The sequence below is a fragment of the Lepus europaeus genome, chromosome 7 (genome assembly GCF_033115175.1).
Source record: "Lepus europaeus isolate LE1 chromosome 7, mLepTim1.pri, whole genome shotgun sequence".
Taxonomy (NCBI): domain Eukaryota; kingdom Metazoa; phylum Chordata; class Mammalia; order Lagomorpha; family Leporidae; genus Lepus; species Lepus europaeus.
The window spans coordinates 20696923-20720858 of NC_084833.1; the positions used below are offsets into that span (position 1 = coordinate 20696923).

Sequence of the window (23936 nt, forward strand, 5' to 3'; positions counted from 1 at the left end):
CCGAGTTTTACCCTCGAGCCGGGCCCTGCAGCTCTGGGCTCTGAACTCGGCGTGGACACCCTGGCCGTGCCTCACCCGGGGGTCGGCTTTACGGCTCGTAGTTCTCCAATTCGTCACACTGAGAATGCAGCTCACTCTTCTATTTGCCACTGCGCCCCAGGGCTCGGTGTGTCTGCTTCGTACACTGGGTATGGCAGGGGAGAGGGACACAGACATGACAGCCAGGCCCAGCACCGGTCAGCATGATTGTGGCTTCCCCAGTCTCCAGGCAAAATCGCAAACATTTTTTTAAAAATGAAACAGATGTCCCACCTCTACCAGCTTTGCGGGTGGGAAAGAGAGCCCATATTCAATGGTCATACTCACAGGGCGCCCCAGGTGGAGTGAGGAACACAAACTGTGAATGAGGAACAAATGTGGGCTTGAAGGAGCGGAGGAACTCTGCGGTCTCCCGGGACACACCCAGGATGCAGCGGGGCCACAGGGCTGCCTGTCCTCACGGCCCGCCGCATGCTGAGAGCCCTTCTCCGAGAACAGCCTCCCCATCTTCTCCGTGTACGCCAGCCAGGAGCTGACCCATCGCAGAGGCCCCGCTTGTCACACTCTGTCCCCTTCAAACTCATGGCTTCTAACCTGCTCAACTATAGAAATCAAACACCAAAATTCAGTGTGTAAGTAAAATAAAATAAAATAAGAACCCCTTGTAGGGGCTAAAGGACAAGACCCCTGGTGGACATTTATACACTGGCTGTCCCGTGGCCGTTTCTGTTTTCTTCTTGAACCCGAGGCCCAGCTAGCAGGGAAAGCACCACGTGCCCGGGGCTGACTTGTGCACATCGAAGAGTTTTGTCTTTTTCCGAATCAGCCCATCATACGTCAATACTAGCCCTTGGTATGATTAACAGGAACATATGACGAGAACACTGAGATGCATCGGCGTATACGTCAATACTAGCCCTTGGTATGATTAACAGGAACATATGACGAGAACACTGAGATGCATCGGCGTAACGGCCTGAAAAGAAACTGGAACTTTAACTCAGGCCGAGTGTTCAAGACTACAGAGGAAAGAAGAGGCTGGACGTTCCTGCCACCTCAAAGGCTCCCAGTCCAAGCAGCACAAAGAGGAGTTCAAAGGCGACGCAGGCTCCTGACTTCCACCTCCTAGTGTGGCTGAGGTCAGAGGTCACTGCTGCTGGAGCCACTGACCAATAAAAGAATGTTTGGAAACTCTACTCAAGAGATAAACTCGGGATCCATTTTCACCTTCCTCCTTGTCCACACAAACAGCTCTGGCTACGCAACGAGCGAGCGCCTCCCCAGCCTTCCAGGCCCCTAGACTGTGTGCTTTTTCCTGTGATGCAAACGAGAGTTGCGGATATACAGTTCCGTGTGACTACAGAAAAATATTTAGTTGCAAACTTCTCTTTACCTTCCAGTGTAAGGAAGATGGTTGATGGAATGCCTCGTCTTTAAGGCCGACTTCAAATGCTACCTCCCTAATAAATCCACCCTGACAACCCAGCCCAGAACTTTCCCCTTCCATTCCAGGTTCCTGAGATGCTTGGGAAAATTGACACCATCGTGTCATCTTGCTTTGCCTATACCCACCCCACCCACCCACCCCCCCCCCCACCCACCCACCCCCCACCCCCCACCCCCCCCCCCCCCCCCCCGTGAGGACTATTAGCTCTCTGTGGGTGAGGATCACAGACTGCGGAATTATCCATTAATCTCTCCTTGAAAAAAAAAAAAACAATTAGGGCTTCAATAAATTAATTAACTAGTTAATTAGCACAAAGGCCAATAAAAGGCCAGCTGATAAGCTGGCTTTACACTGTTATAATTACTATCCTCTACTAATTTAAGGAAGTGTTTTCAATTTACCCCCCACAAAACCCATCAGCCCCCAGGGGCTGGTCTGTTGCCCTGCGTGCCAGCACTGCTCTCAGAGACCAGAGACACGCCCGCTTTTCCTCCAGCCCTGGCCTCATTACAGCTCCGACTTGAAGCTCGAACCTGATATTTTACTTTATGGCTGCTTCACTAGCACATCAGCAGGGGACTGTGACTTCTCTTCCTGGTCGGGCAGGACGTCTTCCTTCCTTGAAGCATTGGAACTCCTGGGTCCCTGAGTCCCCGGCAAGGACCATGACTAGTGTAGACATCCAGCCTACTGCGGCTTTTCTTCCTCATCAAGATCCTGCCCCAAGAAGTTCTAGCTCTAGTCCAGCTAGGGAGAGTCAACCCTGTGCTAAGCACCAGTTCTTCTTCTGCCCAGAGAACTGGCCTCCACAGAGGTGCTACGAGGACCAAGTCTGGGGGAGCGCTGGAGTGACTCCCAGCACCCAGCATTTCTGGGCAAGACAGAAGGCTCAGAAGGAAAATGAGCCACTTAAAAGTGAATGGAGACCTCTGCTGGCTACAGCTGTCCACGCAGCACCCGTAAGCCAGGGCAGCTTCCCACTGGTCCCGTGGATAGCACCTGGGGCACTGTGGCAACCAACTGCTGATACACGTGGCTCCCCCGAGCCTGGCTTCCACGAAGATCCCAACCTGACTGCCCAGAGAATCCACTACAGCGTAAGAACTTTGCAGAATCAGGTGAATGCCTTTTATTGACTTGCTAAAGTCAGCTTACATCAACAGAAGGTAAAAGGTTCTTTTTTTTTTTTTTTTTAGAAAGAGCACATTTTGTTATTGAACAAATGAACCATCTTCCATCCTAGAGAGATGAGACATATACTGTTGACAGAGGTTCTCAAAGCAATTCTGTCCCCCACTCCCACCTCAAGGGGGCTGCTGACAGCAGCTGGAGCCGTCCCAGCATGGAGGGCATGCTACTGGCATCTAGTAGTGGTTGAATCTCATTGCCTTTATACCTACCTGGGAATTACTTCAATGGGGTCATCTCCCATCCAGCTGAGAATGGTCCAGTCCAGAAGTGTGGGACTGGAAGAAGAGAGGCCGTTTGGGGAACAGAGAATGCTCAGAGACTGGGGAGTAGGACTGACAGGCACAGCCGTGGAGAGCCCCAGGCAGTCAGCAAGCTGCACAAGGAAAGAGGGCCAAGAGAGCAAGACTGCGTTCCTTCTGTGTGCCAGCACCAGGGAGTGTAGGGTGCTCTCCCCAGGGCGGGGCACTGCCCTCCTCAGGGACGTTCAAGGGGAGAAGAAATGACCACTGTGAACTACCAGTGTTACCAAGGACAGTGACATTCTTGCCAAGGATGAGAGCATCAATAGGGTTTTAAACAGCTGTGCAGAACACAAGAGATTGAGCCCATCTCTTCATTTAATAAACGAGGAAACAGAAGTGGAGGCAGCACTGGTGATGTATCTTGGCCAAGCAGGTCATAGGAACACAGCCAGGGCTCAACCATGAGTCCTTGGTCTCCAAGTATATCTCTTGGAACCCACATAACCCACAAGTACCTTGTTTTCAATGACCTGCATTGATTCCATCTCAACTCTTCTATGGTTCTAAGCTGACCATTGGAAGCGACCAGCCACGCCTGTCTCAGACCTGAGGCTCCTGCCCGCCTGGTGCAGAAGCACAGAGACACAGAGGGCTCTCTGCCCTGAAACCCTCTCCCAGCTTGAGGGCGGAGGAGGGAGAAGATACCTGGACAGAATTTGTTCATCTCTTCTCACCCTCCACTGCTTCTTTAAAGATTTATTTATTTATTTGAAAGGTAGGAGTTAAAGAGAGAAAGAGGGAGAGACAGCGTCAGAGAGAGAGAAAGAGAGAGAGATCTTCCATCTTTTCCTGATCAGGTACTCCCCTCTGCAATGGGTACAATGGCCAGGGCTGGGCTGCTCCGAAGCTAGGAGTTTCTTTGGGTCTCCCACATGGGAACAGAGGCCCTAGCAGGAAGCTGGATTGGAAGTGGAACAGCTGGGATTCGAAAGGCAGCCCCACCCCAGGTTTTTCTCAACCTTTCTAAACTAAAATCTAGTGCAAGGTGGTATCCATTGGGGCCAGCATTGTGGCACAGAAGGTTAAGCCTCAGTCTGCAATGCCAACAACCCATATGGATGTTGGTTTGAATCCTGCTTGCTCCACTTCTAATCCGGTTCTCTGCTAACGTGCATGGGAAAGCAGAGGAAGATGGCCTAAGTACTCGGACCTCTGCACCCACACAGGAGACTCAGATGAAGCTCCTGGCTCCTGGCTTAGGCATAGCCCATTTCTGCCATTGTGGCCATTTGGGTAGTGAACAGAAAGCTCTCTCTCTCTCTCTCTCCCCTCCCCACCCCCCCATTTCTGTAACCCTGCCTTTAAAATAAATAAAAGAATCTTAAAAAAAAAAAAAAACAGATGGTATTGATCTGAGCATGAGTCTTTTTTGCCATGGTAATAAGTAACTATATCATAACTTACAGAGAAAACACCAACACTGTGACTCTAAAAAGCATTGTTCTTCCTCACAAAAAAAAATTTTTTTTGACAGGCAGAGTTAGACAGTGAGAGAGAGAGAGAGAGAGACAGAGAGAAAGGTCTTCCTTCCTTTGGTTCACCCCGCAAATGGCCACTACAGCTGGCACACTGCACCGATCTGAAGCCAGGAGCCAGGTGCTTCCTCCTGGTCTCCCATGTGGGTGCAGGGCCCAAGCACTTGGGCCATCCTCCACAGCCCTCCCAGGCCACAGCAGAGAGCTGGACTGGAAGAGGAGCAACCAGGACAGAACCAGCGCCCCAACCGGGACTAGAACCCGGAGTACCGGCGCCACAGGTAGAGGATTAGCCAAGTGAGCCACGGCGCCGGCCCTTCCTCACAATTTTTAACAGCCATAGTTTAGAATGAAAATCTAGAGAACTCTGCGCTGACTTTTTTGATTTACTAAAGTTCAGCTAAGCTCAGCAGTTAAGTAACAATGGGGAAGGCCAGAAACTTAATCAGAGGGCCACGGTATTTCACGGATGAGTCCACCATGGCCCAGAAGGCACAGAGTTTGGAACCAGCAGAGGGGACATTGAACCCTGACCATCTAAGAAGAACCTACAGGCTTAATCACAGAGTGACAAGGAACACAGTATCGAACAATACAGGGCAAGGACTGAACAGATCCACTAACCTGCAGTCTCTCCTACAACCTTACAATGATAACGGGAGGGGAGGGGTGTTAACAATGAAGGGAAAGACAAGAGTGCAGGAGACGAGACAGCAGCCACACAGTGTGCACGCTGCAACGCAGACGGAGGAATGGGAGCTGACGCCGCAGGCCCCCAAGCTCTGTCCTGGATCCACGGGGAAAAGCCTGAGTCCATGGCAAAAGCCCCGGTGGGGGCACAGGCGGAGCTCAAGGGAGGGCGGACTGACCCTCAGGTGCCGCCCCCTTCCCCAGCCAGCTCGCTGCCCACTCTCAGCCACAGCCTTTTCTTTCCTTTGTTTTTGTTCTTGTTTTTTTTTTTTTTTTTTTTTTTTTAACATAATTCACCGTGTTTAAGCATTTAAGTGTGGCCTGTTGATACAGTGGGAGAGATGAAGCCATTCACGCGCCCGGCTGCCGTACCTCTGTATCTGCAGTGCAGAGGGTCCCAGCGCCAGCGTGTCACTTACACACACGTGCACGCACACGCACATGCACACCTGCACACACAGGTGCTCAGCCACAGCCTCTTACCTGTCGCTGCATTTCTTGGATTTGTCTTTGGGGGATGCTCTGCAAAATCTTGTACACGTCGGCCATCTTTTCTTCCGGCACAACCACAGACGCTCTGGAGACAACGGCAAAGCTAGTGACACACGGCCAGGCCTGCGCAGGAGGTACCTCCACAGGGCCGTCCTCCCACGCAGAAACACAGCACTCACGCTCCCTGCAGCCCGGGGGCGCTCCCTGTCTCAGGGGCTATCTTTGCATAGGAGCCCTCTCACCAGCTCCACTCTCTCCTCTCCTTCACGCCGCCACTTAGCTGTCATTCTGCCTCTGTGCCACGGGCGTGACCTAGCTCAACAAGGAGAGTTATCAGCCATCTGAATGACAGCCTCCACCCTCCCACAGGGCCTTGGCGTGTGAAATCTGTCGTCCATGACCCTCTCTAAGTCAGTAACTTCTCTTCTCCAGCTATCCACTCACACCCTTTTGTTTCCTGAGGTCTTACTAGGCCCTGGCTACACACACAAATCAGTAAGGAAGGTAAGGGGGGAAGCAGGCCAAGAATGCCTTGGGAAGAGCGTTCCAGACAGAGGAGCTAATGACGTGTGAGGCATGTTCCAGGAGGAGCAGAGGCTGTCATGGCTGGCACGGAGTAGATAAGAGAGAAAACAACATGGCCGGCGCCGTAGCTTAACAGGCTAATCCTCCGCCTTGTGGCGCCGGCACACCGGGTTCTAGTCCCGGTTGGGGCGCCGGATTCTATCCCGGTTGCCCCTTTTCCGGGCCAGCTCTCTGCTATGGCCCGGGAAGGCAGTGGAGGATGGCCCAAGTTCTTGGGCCCTGCACCCACATGGGAGACCAGGAAAAGAACCTGGCTCCTGGCTTTGGATCAGCACAATGCGCCGGCCGCAGCGGCCATTGGAGGGTGAACCAACGGCAAAAAGGAAGACCTTTCTCTCTGTCTCTCTCTCTCACTATCCACTCTGCCTGTCAAAAAAAAAAAAAAAAAGAGAGAGAGAGAGAAAACAACAGGAGATAAGGAGAAACGGGGCAGCAAAGCACACAGGACAGTGGAGGCCATGGCAAGTCTTCTGCTTTCCTCTGCAGTGGAAAGCACTAGAAGGCTTTGGGCAAAGGCGTGGCAAGATCCAACTGTGTTCCAACAGGAAAACCAGGTGGGAGAAGAGAGAGCAGCTGGAGACCACTGCAGAGGCTGGTGGGAGACCCTGACAAGGGAGGAACTGAAGGGAGAGATGAGGGAACTGCCCTCAGGATTTCTCAGATCAGATCCGGGGGCAACACCAGGAGAGGGCTCAACAATGACCTCTCGTCGTGACATTCAGCAGAGTCTATTTGTATACATTAATTTCTTAAAATCTGAACCTTACTTCTGCCAACTAGGCTGGTCCCTCGGCATGGAAACAGTGCCTGGCTCCACTCACCAGTGTATCCCAAGTATCAGGGTTAGCAAACATTTGCTAAATGAGTGAATGGGTCCTGCTACACTCTTGGGAAAACGAGGCCTAAAATAGGTTCCATGATTTGACACAATCGCAGAGCTGGGTGCCTCGCCGAACCCAAGCCTTCTGACCTCAGGCCCAAGGCCCTTCCATCACTTACCCATAATTGCAACTACACAGGCCGCTCTAGACTCTCTCAGAAATAGCCTTTCACACTCAGCTCGAGGCCCTGTCTCTGTGCAGCCCTCACCAGCCCCACTGCCAACAGTGCAACGTGGCTCCTGCTCACTCTTCTAGCATCCTGTCTGGTTAGGGCTGCGTCTCATCACAGCATCTGGCAATTGCTGGTTTGCTTGTCTACCTTCACCACTAAGCCATGAGCCTCCTGGAACGAAGCTCAATCTTGGTCATCTCTGTAATTCTATGCCTAGCGAACACAAGGGACTCAACAAACGCCTTCCCTGGTGGGTAAATGCTCAAAGTGGCTCAGGACTGCTCTGAGAGAGAGAGAGAGAAACCGCATCTGGCCTCCACCTCCAAGCTGAGTGAGGCTCTCTCACCTCTCCTGGCTTCCACGGTCCCCACTGCACATGCCTGCTATGGGGTCTACCACAGAATATTATGGTTGGTTTGTCTTCCCCCACTAGATTCTAGCCCCTCAGAAGCAGGCTCTGAGACCACACTTTCCAATAAATACGAGATGAATGAACGAGGGATTCGTGTTATTTAAATTGCTCACAAACCTGGAATGATCAGATTTGGACAGAAACATCAAACATTTTGAAAGAGGAGAAAGCAATTAAGTACTGGGTCAAGAACAAGACTGAGGAGTTCATTTGTGGTCATCCTCGATGTCCAAAAGTATCAGGGAAATGGAGGTACATAAGATGCACTGTCTATTACAGCATTAATAGCCATCAGCAGGCAGAATTAGAATTACTGCTGCCCATGTGAACCCTGGGAATGTGTCTAAGCTTCCATGCACCTGGACAGAGGCTCTCCACTCCCCGTCAGCACATCATGCAAACCCGACCGAGACTCCAGAACAACAATCTCAACTGTGGCTACAAATCAGCGACCCGGGAGCTCACAAGTCCAAATTCCCAAATACAAGGCCAAGCTTTGTTCCAGAGCATTCCAGGCGAGTCTCCTCTGTGGTCACAGTTGAAACCGCTGCAGTTAAGCACCAGGACAGTGGTCAGGGATTAGTAACCATCTTCTCCAAGGGGCCAGGCAGTAAGTGTTCTAGGTCTTCTAGGCTGTAGAGTCGCTGTCGTCATTGTCCAACTCTGCCAGTGCAGCATAACAGCCAGACAACGCACAAATGAAGCAGTGTGGCTGTGTTTCAATAAAACTTTATTTGCAAAATAGCTAGCCTGCACATTTGGCCCCCAGGTCTCGGTTTGTGAACTAACTCTCCTGGGGGAAAAGACAGCCAGACAGTCTAAAGTAGTACAGGCAAAGGATCTCTTAGCCAAAATGCTTGGGACTGCGAGTGCTTCAAATTTCAGTTTTTTTCCCCCAGATTTTGGATTATTTGCATTTACAATGAGGTATTTTGGAGCTGGGGCACAAGTCCAAACACAAAACCCATTTATGTTATACATGTAATTACCTGAAGATAAGGTTACACAGTATTTTTAGTGCGCCTGCATTGTGACTGCGACCCTCACATGAGGTCAGCTGTTGAATTTTCCACTTGTGGCGCCAGGTCAGAGCTCAGAGTTGCAGGCTTTGGAGCATTTCTGATGCTGCATTTTTAGACCAGGAATGCGCAAATTGTAGCTCTCAGCCCTAGGTCTAGGCTGCAATTACCTAAGGGACTTTTTATTTCTAAGACGTGCAGAACCCCTGAGGTCTCCTAGAAGGTAACACCCACCTCTTCCAGTCCAGAACTTCAGAGAAAGGCAGGATGTAGGAGTCTGCGATGACCACTGGGACACAGCCAGCCTGTAACACATCGCTCAGCGCCGCCTGACCCAGCCGAGCCCCACGAAGGACCACGCAGAAAGTGGCTTCCTGCGGGAATATGAAGAGAGGCGAGGGATCACACACCAGCTTTGTTGATCAACTTATTTTGATCCCTATAGACCACAGAGATGAAGCCAAGTGATAGTAAGGCATCTTAGCACAAAAATGACAAAAAAAGGGTATATGTTTGGCCTAGCAGTTAAGACATCTGTCTACCACATTGGAGACACGTGCATCCCGTGCTGGAGCACCTGAGTTCGATTCACAGCTACAGCTTCCTGCGAATGAGACCCCGGGAGGGAGCAATGATGGCTCAGGTAGATGGGTGCCTGCAACCTATGTGGGAGACCTAGACTGAGTTCCCAGCATCTGGCTCCAGCCTCAGTGGCTACTGCAGGCACTTAGAGAATGAACTAGCAAATTGGATCTTTGTCTCTCTGCCTCTCAAAAAAAAAAAAAAAAAAAAAAAAAAAAGGAAAGAAAGAAAGAAAGGAAGAAAGAGAACACAGCAAAACATGTAAAACCTGAAATGTTTCACTGGTAATAACATTCCACATTTCACTTTTCAGTGTTATATCCACACCACATATTGGCACTGTGAGAAAGTTCAAAGCCAATGCCCAGTCTTCCTCTGGACATTCAACACTACAACCCTCACACAGGCTGTTCTCCCTTAGCCACAGGCACTGTGTTTACAACCACAGCATGTGAGAGCCTCAAGGACAGCACATACCTCTGCTCTGCTGAAATGAAGCTATTCTGTCAGGGGAAAATTCCTCCTGCTAAGGGCCATTTGGATATGTACAACATCATTTGTGGGCCGTACAAAATGATCAACTTAAAAATTAGCCTGCAATAGATTTACTGAATTTAGAGTCCTGTTTGTGGTTGCCTTGGCAAGGCCAGCCCCAGACCCAGTGATTCTGCAGGTCTTATAGGACCTCCTGGGGGCCCTGGGCCGCTGTTCCCCACCCCTACTCTAAAGGGAGAGTGCCAAGCTTCATTTCATCTTTCCATTCCCCATAGCATCTAGTGATATGATCTGCATACAGGAGACACTCATTTCATGAATGTAACGCCCTTGCAAAGACATTAAGGCAGGTATGTTCTACTAGAAAGAATCAAGCTAAAGAAAGGACCACCTTGAACAATTTCTTCATCATTCATTCTTCAAGCATCCCTCGCTCCCTACCTCCAATACATCATGGGGACCCCTTGGGAAGAGGAGAGATGCATCCGAGTACAAAAAGTTGTCACAGGCAAACCAAACTGAAGAAAGACCCTAACTGTACACCACTCCATTTCTGTTTATTGCCTCTGCAGGAGGGCAAAAAAATTTTTTTAAAAACCACACATAACCTCATTTTTAGACAGAGAAAAGCAAAGCTCAGGAAACACTACACAGAGCCTCAATACCCCAAACCTGTCTGGGTACGGATGTGAGAAGCAGTGGCAATGGAGGAGCAGGTGCAGCGCTGGGCCTGCCCTGGGAGGGGCAGCCACACGTGGGCACGTGTGCGGATGACCATTCTTCCTGTCTAGACAAAGGTTACTAAAAATACTGCTGCTCCCATCACCACTGTTATCAGTCAGACATTCCAGAGGGAGATACAGCACTGAGAGAAAATATGTTAACGATCTGAGTATGGGCCAGCTCTCTGGAGACCAAAAAAAAAAAAAAAAAAAAAAAAAAAAAAAATTCACACCAGCTCCTTGGTATTTTTCCTTAAATTGCCTGTGCTTCAAAGACTCGGAACAAAGCTCAGGGTCTTCTTTCCTGGTCCCTTGCCCTTGGAACTGCAATGTCCCATGTATGGAACACCCCACAGGGGCTGCTTTGCCCACGGTCATGACTAAAGGGCCTGCTCCTCGCAGGATGTGCCGAGGGTGGCACTGATGCCAAAAACCCACACAACGCACTGGCCCCGAAGGCCCCTCCACTCCTAGGGAAACATGACGGGGGCCTTGCGGCTGGCATGGTGGGGGCTGCCAGTCACCACCTTGAAGAAGGAGATGTCTCTGGACTGGCTGATGAACTCAGGGACAAAAGCAAAACACATTTGCTGGCTTTGTCTACATGGCTTCATCGCAAATGTCCTGGATTTGAGTGTGTGAAGCACAATGACTGTTTGAAAGGAGTACGGAACCTCAGAGACCGGGCGGCTTTGCGCGAGCATGAGATGCCCACACCCAAGGACCCGACGGTCTGCACATCCAGGAAACAGAGCTGCCACCTGTTCTTCTGCCCAGATAACTCCCCTTTGCTGGGGTCCATCACTCCATGGAAGTGGCCTCCACCGAGTCTTTAAGGAGGCCGGGAACGACCCTCACCTGCAGCACCTGGGGGTAGTCGAAGACCTGGTGTTTGTGGCAGCGCTTCCGGACAGAGAGGACGCCCTCCGAGAGGTTGGTGCACTTGTGCAGCACCAACACTGACTCCCCGTGCTTGGCCTGCAGGGCCTCCAGCTCCTCTCTGAACTCGGGGTGCACGGCCAACTGAGACGACAGGAGGAAGTACCGCCGCGGACTACAAACGAGAAAACAGGCAACTGGAAAATCGTGGCTCGTGTGTGAGTCAAAGGAAGACAAACTTTGATATCAAACCTACAGTAATAAATGCTTTCCCACCAGTGGACAACATTGATTTTTGGGGGACTGGGGGAGGGAATAGATTGTAGCATTATTGTGTGCTGTAAAAAAAAAAGGAGTAAAGTATAATTCATTTACATGCTGAAATACTGTGCAACCATAAAAATTTTATTTGGGAGAAGTTTAATGTTGTGATAATTAATATTTATAATATGCCAAGTTTAGAAAGAACATATATGTGAGTGTGTGTCTGTGTAGAAAGAAAGTGAATATTTGGAAGGAACATAAAAATATTATTTTAATTATTTTATTGATTTGAGAGGCCGAGAGAGAGAGAGAGAGGCAGGTAGGGATCCCATCCATTGGCTTACTCTCAAATGCCCACAAAGGCTGGGGAGCTGGGCTGTGGTGGAAGCCAGGAGCTGGGAATGCAATCCAGGTCTCCCATGTGGGTAGCAAGAACCCAGTGACTGGAGCGCTCATATCTGCCTCCTAAGGCCTGCATCGTCAGGAGCCACAGTCAGATTCTGCATCCCGGCACTCCAATGTGGGATGCGGGCATTCTAACTGGCATCTTAATCACGAAATATCTGCCTCCAAAATGCTACCTCCAGTTACATCAGAGCCCGACCCGAGCAGGAATTAGAGCAGGCTGCATTCTTCATAAGGTACGAAGGAAGCTTGAAGGCAAGGGGTGAAGTGGAACCCCCATGGCTATGGAGAAGCTGCAGAAACATGTCCCCATCACCCACGCCCCATGCATGTGAGGAAGACTTTCTGGGAGTTGAAAACAAGAAATGGAAAAAGCAAACTATCTTTCCCAAGGCACAGAGCCAGCCTTAACATCTGGATGGCAAGGATGCCTAAAGAAAACGGGGCGAAGAAAGGATGTCGAGGGGCGAAGTGCCATGCAGATATCCACGAGAGACAAAAACGTGAACAGGAGCCTAGCCAGCCTGAAGGAGCCTGGGGAGACCAGATGGCAAGGAACTCCCTCCTGGAAGGCAAAGCAGAGAGAGAGGGAGGGCTCGGAGCACAAAGGCTCAGCAGGGGAAGGCGGCCAGGGATCACCATCAAAGGGCAGAACAGTACAAAGCAGGTTCCTGGAAGAAACCAGACTCTCAGACTAAGGCACAGAACTCAATTACATCCAGCTCACGCTGCCGCAGGCCAGGGAAATGCTAGTGCCATGCATCTCACAGGCAATGCCACAGGAGTAGTTCTATGAGGCTCTGAGGCTGTACATACAAACGAGCCCAAAAGCTATGGTCTGTGAGCCTCTCCCCCTCCCTCCTTCTGCTCTGGGGAGAAAGGGAGGGCAGTGGTGACTTCATTTCTTAGACTTCCGTGAAGGTTCTGGCTGGGGAGTACCTTACCCAAACCCCCGTGGCCACAGGCTAACTATTCTCTAACTGTGCGGGTCATCTCCTCCTGAGCAGAATGCATGGAAAGCAACGGCTGCGGGGGCTGCACTCCCACCTCGCTGGGCAGATTGGCTCCACAAACTCCGGAGGACACAGCAGCGCACAGCACAGCCGGGCTGCTTTCCTCGGGACCACGTCTTTGGGTGACGTCTTTATCCAGCAGAACTGAGTGTCAAGGGATATCTCCCACACTGTGGTTAAGACAGAAAGAACAGAGCAGATTTCCAGGAAAGTCACTGTCCAACAGCAGTTGGCCATTGGAGCCCATGTGAACTTCAACTAAGTCACACTGGCCCCATATCCAGGCTCAACAGTCACGCGTGCTCGTGGCTCCCTGACTATGCATGTGTAGACTGTGTCCTCACCATGAAAGGTTCTACTTGCTGCCCTGGGTGGAGGCTGAGACCCAGAGGCCAAGGTAGAGGGGGAGTAGACAGAAAGACATGGAATGGCGACCGTCAGCTCTATGGAGGGTTCCTTTTTCCCAGTCACTTTCCTCCTAAATGACAATTTGGTGAGCAATGAGTCAAATGGCTAGGGCCCAAAGTATTCCTTCTACACTCTGAAACCCACCCTGGGATCCTACACCCACCCTGGGCCTCAGTAGTCTTTCTTTTGTAAAAGCGTTCATTTACAGAGGGATGCCTTTGTGATGGCCAGGTCGCAATCTCAAAGCGAATGCTATCTCCATGGGAATTATTTCTGTACTTGAACTTGTCTGTCAAACAGGACAAAGAGCTGGAGTCCAAGGCACCAACAAGCAGGGACACCAGCTGAAAGGATGAAAGCTATGTGAAAATGAGAGGGACGGGGCCAGCGCTGTGGCGTAGCGGGTTAAGCCGCCACCTGCAGTACTGGCATCCCATATGGAAGCTGGCTCATATCCCGGCTGCTCTTCTTCTGATCCAGCTCTCTGCTGTGGCCTGGGAAAGCAGAAGATGGCCCATGGCCCTTGCACCCCTGTGGGAGCCCTGGAGGAAGCTCCTGGCTCTTGGATTTGGATCAGCACAAGCTGTGGCCGTTGTGGGTGATTGGGGAGTGAACCAGGGGATGGAAGACCTTTCTCTCTCTGTGTAACTCTGACTTTCAAATAAATAAATAAATCTTAAAAAAAAAAAAGAAAAGAAAAGAAAAATGAGAAGGACTCACTGAGCAGGTGAGTCTGTCACTACAAATAGAAAATTTTTCATTCACAAGTTACAGTGTAAAGTCATGCATTGAGTTTGAGCTAAGTGGTCTCCAAAGGTTCTTCCAATCTGTAAACCCTGGTTTTCTGACAGATGTAATGGAGCACTGGTACTTGCTGGACGTTTTTAGAAATTTCTATCTAAGTAAGTAGGGTGAAAGCACAAAGTGAGTGCTCTATGCTGTCCAGAACAAGAGTAGACACGTGGGCATCCAAGAAGGGCAGAGAGTGGTGCGGTCTGGAGGGAAGAGGGCAATTCAGCGTGGTGGGGGTGGGAGGAGAGACGGCACACAAGGACTACTGAAATGCCAGTGCAGAGACCTTCTGCTTGTGGGAGGAGCAGGGAGGCGGCCTGGCCAGGGTCTCAAAGCCCTAGAAGGCTCCTGTGCTGGAGCAGGGGTACAGGGCATCTCAGCCCCCCAGCATGGGACACTGGAGGCCAGTGAAGCTAGGGGAAGATCGAGGCAACCCAGAACCCAGTATGAGAGCCTGGGCAGGCTGAGGAGGCTGTCCAAGTTGAGGGGAGGACGATGACAATGGTAGCATCACCCCAGGGTTGGAACTCCAGAAGCACGAGGAGATACCCGTGCTGGGGTGGGGGCCCAGAGTCCAGTGGGCGTGAGGAGGGCACAGATGCAGGGCAGGAACAGTGGCGGCAAATAGGAGTTCAATTATATTCAAGAGGGCTGACCAACCACATAAAGACACTGAGAATGACGGAGCCAGATGTCTCCCGGTCAGAGAAGGGAGCTACAGATATGGAAGGAGAAAAACCCAGAATGCCCCTGCGGGAGTGGATGGATGGTACTGGAGAAATCGATATGAACGCATGGTTTTCAACATGCATAGACACAGGGAGATGTCTGTCTATGCGGACACAGAAATAAATACAGACTTTAATGTGTGGTCAAAGAAATGGCAAAGACACTCTTGCGTAAAGAAAGGCCCTGGGTTAGATTTCACTGTTAAGAATCAAAGTTCGGTCTCAGACACTCAGTTACCAGGATAGAGCTGGGTTTCCACCTCCTACACCAACGTGCAGAGGCACTCAAGAGTCTGGAGGGCTCCCCTGCCCGCGGGCTGGCTCCCCCTGGCCCCACAGATGGCTAAGAGGGTGTGCCCGTTTCGTTTTAAGCAAACACAACTGTTGCATGGTGGATTTGCTCTTTTACACACTAAAAATTACCAGCTCTGACTTCCATGTCTCCTCCCAGCAGTGCTGATATCTATAAGTAAAATCACGTGGAGAACCCCAAGTCTCCCTCTACAGAATGGCTGTAAACTCCCAATTTAGTTCCTTTAGAAGGAAAATGACAGGAATTCCAGCTGAGGCCAGCACAGCTGTGAGAAGCAGCTATCAATAGCCACAATCCTCAGCTTCCCGTTGAAAAAGCGCTGAGGGAGATTTCAAATCAAAACCAAAACAAGGCTCTCGCTACTCTGGGTAGCCCTCAAGAGATGTGGGAACTCCCTTAAAAGGCAACTCTCACCAACAGAAGCAAGCCTAAAACGCTGCCATGAGGTGGCCCTCCAGGCTTTCTCCTGAGTGCCTGGAAGGGGCGGGGTTCAAGGCTGGTCTTTTCCTATTTGGGGCGTTGGTTGGGAGATGTCTAGGGTTAGGGGGTTTCAGGGAGGGAGTGGTCTTATAAAATCCCCACAATGCATGGACCAGCTGAAGCTGGCTGGGAAAAGGAGTGGCCATGCACCACCCACCAGCAGAGGGAGGCCTGCACCCATACACTCTCCTCTGCTCACGCCTACCTGAAGACTGGATGCTCTTACCTGTTTACTGGACCACACGACCTTAGAGACTAAGGGAAACCTTAAGTGACAGTGCTAAGGATCTTCCCTTTGTTTCGCTGTGCATAAAATCTAGAGATTAAACTAGGAGCAAAGTGCACCAACCAGTTTAAATCTCTGTCCCTTATGGTTTGTTCTCTTTGGCTTTGTTTTCACTAGATCTTTCCAGAGTTCTCTTCCTTGGCTAAATCTGAAGGGAACTGAGAGCCCTAAACAACATGAGAGGGCTGGCTTGGAGCAGAGGTTAGAGAGCAGAGCTGAGCTCAGGCCGTCTCCAGTCCCTGCAGACAGACAGCGAGTGGTCCACAGGCAGCCGAGAGGGCTGACAGGCCCACGCTCACTGCCACTCTACCTTGTCCAGGGTTTCTCAACCACAGCACCGCTGATATTTAGATCTCAAATTCTTCGTTGTGGGGGCTACCCTCCTGGAAGCGAGTTAACAGAGCAGGCCTAACTGCATCCTTTAGAAGCCTTGCTGATGAAGGTAGCCCCCAGCTGGCCTCTGGGAACTTGAATTTGGGGGGGGGGGGCGGAAAGGGGGGTCCCTACCATCCCAGAATGGCCAAGAGTGGCTCACGGGGCCCGAACTGTTTGTACAAACAACGCAGTTTGTGCTAACCATGTGCTTTCCTTCTGGGAGTTTGGAGTTTTGCTAGAGTGTGTGCCAGGCAGTCACAGACGGTACAGTCAGCTCCCCACAACGACCCTGGGCACCGAAGCTCTGACGCCCTGGAGGACACATTTCGCGCTTGTCCCGACTTGTTGCTGAGGAAATGAAGCAGGCCCTGTGTGATTCCACATAAAGGACACCTGGACACTTGCACCTGGTTTCCCAGGACTTCACCCCACACGTCTTTTCCCTTTCCTGCCTGAGTTCTGCACGCTCTTGCTGTAACACATCACAGCTCTGAGCACAATCATACGCTGAGTCCTGCGAGTCCTCCTGGCGAGGCACAAAGACTAGTACTGGACTTGGGGATTCCCAGACACACATGCTCCAGTCCTGACATTCAAAAATGTCTATGGTGGGCGTCTGGCCTAGCAGTTAAGGTACCACTCTGGATGCCCCCATCCCAAAGTCGAGTGCCTTGGTCAAGGCCCAGCTCCACACACCATCCCAGTGTCCTGCTAATGCAGACCCTTGGAGGCAGCAGGTGATGGCTCAAGTGGTTGGACCCCTGCCACTCCTGCGGAAGACCTGGCCCAAGTTCCTGGCTTTGTCCCAGCCCAGCTCCACCCATAGAGGGTATTTAGGGAGTGGACCAGAGGATGGTAGCTCTCTCACTCTCTCAAATAAATAAAATGAATATAGAATAATAAATCTTTTAAAATATGGACAATGCCAATGCCTCTTAGAGACAAAAGTGCTCCCCTTCACCCATTGAGAACCACCAGCCTAGCCCAAGCCTTGGTCCAAACAGGCCGTCAATAAAGGTTCAACTTGTGCTGAAACAAAGTGATCCCAAAGGAATTAAAAATTTCCAGAACTTCAGAGAAAAAACGAAAAGTGATTTAAAAATGTGTTAACACACAAACTGATTTAGATTTTTAGTAAATGCTCACAGAAGTAGCAAGCAAAGGAGTAAACTCCTTTCTCTACTTATTCTAGTTGTTTACATCTTATGCTATATGTAATATTGACAAATAAAAAATCCTAGCCACAGGACAAACATTTGTACTGCCCCAAAAAGTACCAGCCGGGCTTACACATTTCACCCTTCCTCAACTTACGGAAATAGAGCAAGCAGGGACACCAGCTGAAAGGATGAAAGCTATGTGAAAATGAGAGGGACGGGGCCGGCGCTGTGACGTAGCAGATAAAGCCACCGCCTGCAGTGCCGGTATCCCATAAGGGCACCAGTTCGAGTCCTGGCGTTCCACTTCTGATCAAGCTCTCTGCCATGGCCTGGGAAAGCAGTAGAAGATGGCCCAAGTCCTTGGGAGACCAGGAGGAAAATCCTGGCTCCTGGCTTTAGATCAGCACAGCTCCAGCCATTGCAGCCATCTGGGGAGTAAACCAGTGGATGGAAGACCTCTCTCTCTCTCTGCCTCTGCCTCTCTATAACTCTGCCTTTCAAATAAATAAATAAATATTAAAAAAAAAAACAACATGGCATTTAACCAATTCAATCACTTCAGTCCAAAGGAGTCTATGAGAATTACTTTTATATTTCATGGTAATCTTAAAAAATAGTATAGGCCTATTTTTGCTCATATTTAATCATGAATACTTCTACTGCTAAAAAACGAATTCAATGTCTGCTATGGACTGAATGCACCCACCAAAATTCATACTGAAATTTATTCCCCATTGTGAGGAATCAAGAGAATAGGAACCTAATGCAAGACAGCATTGGGAGGTGGGACCCCTGAGAGGTAATTAAGACGAAATGAGGCCCTGAGGGAAGGGCTCCCACTCAGTAGGACTGTGCTTTATGAGAAGAGACGAGACCTGAGTTAAGTCATTCCATCTGACCACATGGTGGCCTGCACAGCCTCTAGGCTCTGCCAGAGTCCCCACAGCAAGAAGGACCTCACCAGACATGGCCGCCCACCCTTGAACTTCCTGGCCTTCAGCACCATGAGCTGAATGACCTTGGTTCTTTATGAATCACTCTGTCTGTGATATACAGACAGTGGGGCCGGTGCTGTATCGTAGCAGGTAAAGCCACTGCCTGCAGTGCCAGCATCCCATATGGGTGCCAGTCCAAGTCCTAGCTGCTCCACTTCCGATCCAGCTCTCTGCTATGGCCTGGGAAAGCAGTGGAGGATGGCCCAAGTCCTTGGGCCCCTGCACCCACGTGGGAGACCTAGAAGAAGCTCCTGGCTTCGGATTGGCGCAGCTCTGGCCATTGCGGCCAATTGGAGAGTGAACCAGCAGATGGAAGACCTCTCTTCTCTCTCTGTGTAACTCTGACTTTCAAAAAAAAACACAGACTAAGACAATGCCCAAGTTTGTGCTGAGTGGGCTAATGAGAAGAGAGAAAGACTTACAATTTAATACATAGAAAGCAAGCAGAGTAAAATGCAGACAGTAAAATTTTGAAAGCAGTACATATTATGTTCACCATAAAATTTTTCAAAATTTGCTGACTGGACATTCTCACAATAAAATGCTGGGGGAAAAGTGCACCTGTATCAGGGAGAAAGATAATGTCACAATATGCTATACAAACGGGAGCTTCCTAAGGCTTCAAATAGACAATGTGGAAGGGAAGAACACACTATCCTCAGTATGCCACAGTACAGGCCAAACCCAAGGTGCCCACAATGAACTTCAATTTCACCTTAAAAAATGCAATTCCATTTCAAAGAGACAGCTATCACATTCAACTATTTCAACCTGAAATGTTATGAGTTTTATAGATGTGTTTCTTTGTATTTAATTTGTAAACTGGTTTTAGTTTCATAGATGTACAAACCTAAGGAGTCTAGATCATTTTTCATTTGTATAACTCAAGCTACATTATTTAAAAGATAATTAAGGGCTGATGCTGTCTAAGCCTCTGCCTGCAGTGCTGCCATCCTATATGGGCATTGGATCATATCCTGGCTGCTCCTCTTCCAATCCTGCTCTGTGTTTGTAGCCTGGGAAAGCAGTGGTTCAAGTGCTTGGGTCCCTGCACCCACATGGGAGACCCGGAAGAAGCTCCTGGCTCTGGATCGGTCCAGCTCTGGTGGTTGCAGCCATTGGGAGAGTGAACCAGTGGATGAAGACCTTTCTCTCTGTCTCTCTTTATCTGTTTTTAACTCTGCCTCTCAAATAAATAAATAAAATCTTAAAAAAAAAGAATTCTTACAGCTCTACAACAAAAATACAACTTAATTTAAAAATGGACAAATCAAATAAACATTTCTACAAAGAAATTATATAAGTGGCTAATATGCATGTCAAAAAGTACTCATTATTATTAGTCATTAGAAAAAGACAAGCCAAAATTGCCATGAGATACTACTCTACATCCACCAGGATGGCTAGAATTAAAAACAGACAGCAAAAGTATTGGTATGGACAGGTATGGGAACCCTCATACAAAGAAATTATATAAGTGGCTAATATGCATGTCAAAAAAGTACTCATTATTATTAGTCATTAGAAAAAGACAAGCCAAAATTGCCATGAGATACTACTCTACATCCACCAGGATGGCTAGAATTAAAAACAGACAGCAAAAGTGTTGGTATGGACAGGTATGGGAACCCTCATACATTACGGACAGAACCTAAGATACTACAGCCTCTCAGGAAAATAGTGTGGCATCTCCTCCAAAGTTAGACAGGGAGTTACCACATGACCCCACAACTCCACTCCTGGGTGAGGGGGAGACCCAAGATTATCAGCCACAAAGGTTTACACAAAAACGTGTATATGAATTTCATAACAGCATTTTTTATAATGGGTAAAAAGTAGAAATAATGAAATCTTCATCAATTGATAAATGGATGAACAAAATAAAGTACATCCATGTGATGAAACTGTATTAGGTGCTAAAACATGGATAAACTTTGAAAACGTCACACAAAAAAGAAGACACAAATGTCACATATTACATTTTTTTAAAGATTTTTTATTTATTTGAGAGGTAGAGTTACAGATAGTAGAAGGGAGAGACAGAGAGAAAGGTCTTCCTTCTGCTGGTTCACTCCCTAGATGGCTGCAATGGCCGGAGCTGAGCTGATCCAAAGCCAGGAGCGAGGAGCTTCCTCTTGGTCTCCCACAGGGAGAAAAGCAGATAAATAATTGTTGCTGAGGGCAGAGATTATAAGAACTAACTAATGGGTAAGGGGTACTGGATTTATTTTGGACTGATGAAAATGTTCAAGAATTCATAGTATTAATGATAAATGAACAACTTTGTAAATAGGCTAAAAACCACTGAACATACACTTTAATTTTTTTTTAAGATTTTATTTATTTATTTAAGAAGTAGAGTTAGAGACAGTGAGAGGGAGAGACAGAAAGAGAGGTCTTCCTTCTGTTGGTTCACTCCCCAAATGGCTGCCATGGCCGGAGCTGAGCTGATCCGAAACCAGGAGCCAGGAGCTTCTTCCAGGTCTCCCACGCGGGTACAGGGGCCCAAGGACTTGGGCCATCTTCTACTGCTTTCTCAGGCCATAGCAGAGAGCTGGATCGGAAGTGGAACAACTGGGACTTGAACCCGCGTCCATATGGGATGCTAGCACCGCAGGTAGAGGATTAACCTACTGCGCCATGGCACCAGCCCATGAATGTACATTTTAAAAGAGTGGATTCTGTGGTATATTAATTATATCAATAAAGTAAATAATAAAATAAATGGAGTCACCTTAAGGAGTCTGCTGAAAGAGAAAACCCCAGGAAGATGAGTGGAGCAACAGGCTCACGTACTGTTCACCCTTTGTTTGCAACTTGTTAAAGGGTGGAGGAGAAAAATTTCTCTGGGCTTTACACAGGCTCTAACTTACACAATTTGCAAACAAATGGCTAACAGAGGCGGGGCCAGTGCTGTGGCACAGAAAGTTAAGCTCCCACCTGCAGTGCCGGCATTCCATATAGACGCCCCGGTTCAAGTCCTGGCTGCTCCACTTCTGATCCAGCTCCTTGTTAATGCTCCTGGGAAAGCAGCAGAAGACGGCCCCTGCACCCACATGGGAGACCAGGAAGAAGCTCCTGGCTTCGCCCTGGCCCAGTCCCGGCCATTGTGGCCATCTGGGAGTGATTCACAGGATGGAAGATCTCTCTCTCTCTCTCGCTCACTCTTGCTCTTTTCCTTCTCTTTCTGTGTCTCTGCCTTTCAAATACAAATAAATAAATCTTAAAAAAAAAAAAAAAAAGGCTAACAGAAGCTTCATGGTTTGGTTCCAGGCCACAAGGCAGAAAACACAAGTAGGGAGAGCAACATCTTTTCTGGGGAAGAGTTCTCTTCTCAAAAGTACAGAGAGGTTTCAGGGGGAAACCTGAGATGCTCAGAGAATGGTTCGAACATCCACCAAGCCAACAATGCAAACAATTCCCAGAGACCCACTCTTGAGAACAAATGCCATGTGTGGTGCTTTCCCATCGCGCCTCATACGCACTTTTCTTTTGCAATTTTTTCACCTTCTTATCTGCATACTGCTCACACAAGTAATGGATGCATTTACTGTTTGTTTAAAGTTCACTGAAATTCTCACTGCTTAGCAATAATTGTTAAATACACCCCCGCAAAAAAAAAAAAAAAGGCCCTCCACTTCCAGCCATCGGCCCTCTTCATTCACTGGGTTACCTATTAAACTCGAGCCAGCTACGTGCTGCTCGAGAGATGGCAGCTGCAACAGGTCTGGCCCCAACCTCCTGCACTTTCAAAATGTAAACCCGACAGGCTCTGACAAGGCATTATGCCACGTGGGGAGTGGGATGCTGGGAGCCACGCAGGCTGCCAGGGGAGCAAAGCAGAGGAACCATTCCGGGGCAGGGCAAGTGTCCCCACCACCGCTCCAGCCACGGTGTCAAGGTGAAACCTCAAATGATGCGCAGGTGTTGGACTGACAGAGCTGAGGGAGATTTCCAGGCAGGGAAGAAGTGTGTTTGCAGCCCAGAAAAGCCAGAGGCCAATGTCTGGTCCAAGAACCGGAAGAAAAGGGAAGTTCTCAGGCAAATGACAAAGCTGGAGACAGTGGTCAGATGCCAGAGCCTTGAGAGGCGTTGGGAGAGTCTGGGTTTTATCCTAAGGGCAGTGTGAGGCCAAGGATCACACTAGAGGCACGCAAGGCAAACTGGGAGCCCTCTCAGGGATCCAAAGGAGACAACAGCAACCTGGTCTGAGGAGGCCGCAGAGACAGAAGCAGACAGACCTAGGGAACATTCTGGATGCATAACCAGCGAGCCTTATCATCTTGGAGAAAGAAGTGAAGGAGAAGTAGGAGTTACGGGATGGCACACAGATTTCTGGTTTGGAAAACTTGACTATCCTGGGACAGAGAAAACTGTAAGATAAGCAAGACTGGGCATGAGGGGGCGGTGCTGTGGCACAGTGGGTAAAACTGCTGTCTGCCATGCCAGTATCCCATATGGGCCCGGGTTCAAGTCCCGGCTGCTCCACTTCCGATCCAGTTATCTGCTATGACCTGGGAAAGCAGTAGAAGATGGTCTGAGTCCTTGGGTCCCTGCACCCACGTGGGAGACCTAGGAGGAGCTCCTGGCTTCAGACTGACATGGCTTCGATTGATAAAGCTCTGGCTATTGTGGCCATCTGGGGAGTGAACCAGCGGATGGAAGACTCTCTCTCTCTCTCTGCCTCTCTGTAACTCTGTCTTTCAAATAAATAAATAAATCTTTAAGAAAAAAAAGGCTAGGCACAGGGGGCCTGGAAGGCAGACTCAAGCCCCCTGGTCTGCCACTGACGCTCTCTGCTGTGACAGCCGCCACACAAACCTCAGCAGCTCGCGGATTCAGTAAAGCCGCGCCCGGCACACTTACCCCGGTCCCTTCTCGGGAAGATCCACCTCAGCCGACAGCGGACTGTAGACGGGGATGCTGACGTCGTAGCCCTGCCGGTAGGTCCACGTGGAAAAGCCGCCACCAGCCAGCAGAGCCCTGAAAGCAAAGCACTGCTTCAAACAACAGGGAAGAAGGGGCTTCGCTCTGAGGAGCGCTCCAGAAAAAGACAGGAAGTGCCGATCTCCACCGAGTTGCACACTCCCCTCCCCCACAGGCCAGGGGCTTCTCTCTGGGAACCGCAGGCCTGCACAGTGGGGCCCTGCTTTCCACTGTGTAAAAGACATCCCAGCCCAAGGCCCCTCTACAACCTCCTGCAGATGCTACTCACCTTCACCTCGCCCAAAGCCATACTTTATCCTGAGTCTATTTACCCTAACAGGGTAATCACAGGCAGGCCTGGAAGACTGGCCAGGGTGGTCATTTCCCACCCACTGCCTGGCCCCATAG

The 23936-nt window shown here is 49.6% G+C and overlaps 1 protein-coding gene across 2 annotated transcripts in view; it reads right to left on the reverse strand.

The window, feature by feature from the left end:
* EXT2 (exostosin glycosyltransferase 2) overlaps positions 1-23936 on the reverse strand; it is a 159258-nt gene that overhangs the window by 117146 nt on the left and 18176 nt on the right. For both annotated transcript variants that reach the window (XM_062196270.1, XM_062196271.1), the window contains 4 exons: positions 23469-23585; positions 11363-11558; positions 8940-9079; positions 5628-5721 (listed from right to left, as the gene is read on the reverse strand). In XM_062196270.1, coding sequence (XP_062052254.1) covers positions 5628-5721; positions 8940-9079; positions 11363-11558; positions 23469-23585 — 547 coding nt within the window. The remainder of the gene's footprint in view (positions 1-5627; positions 5722-8939; positions 9080-11362; positions 11559-23468; positions 23586-23936) is intronic.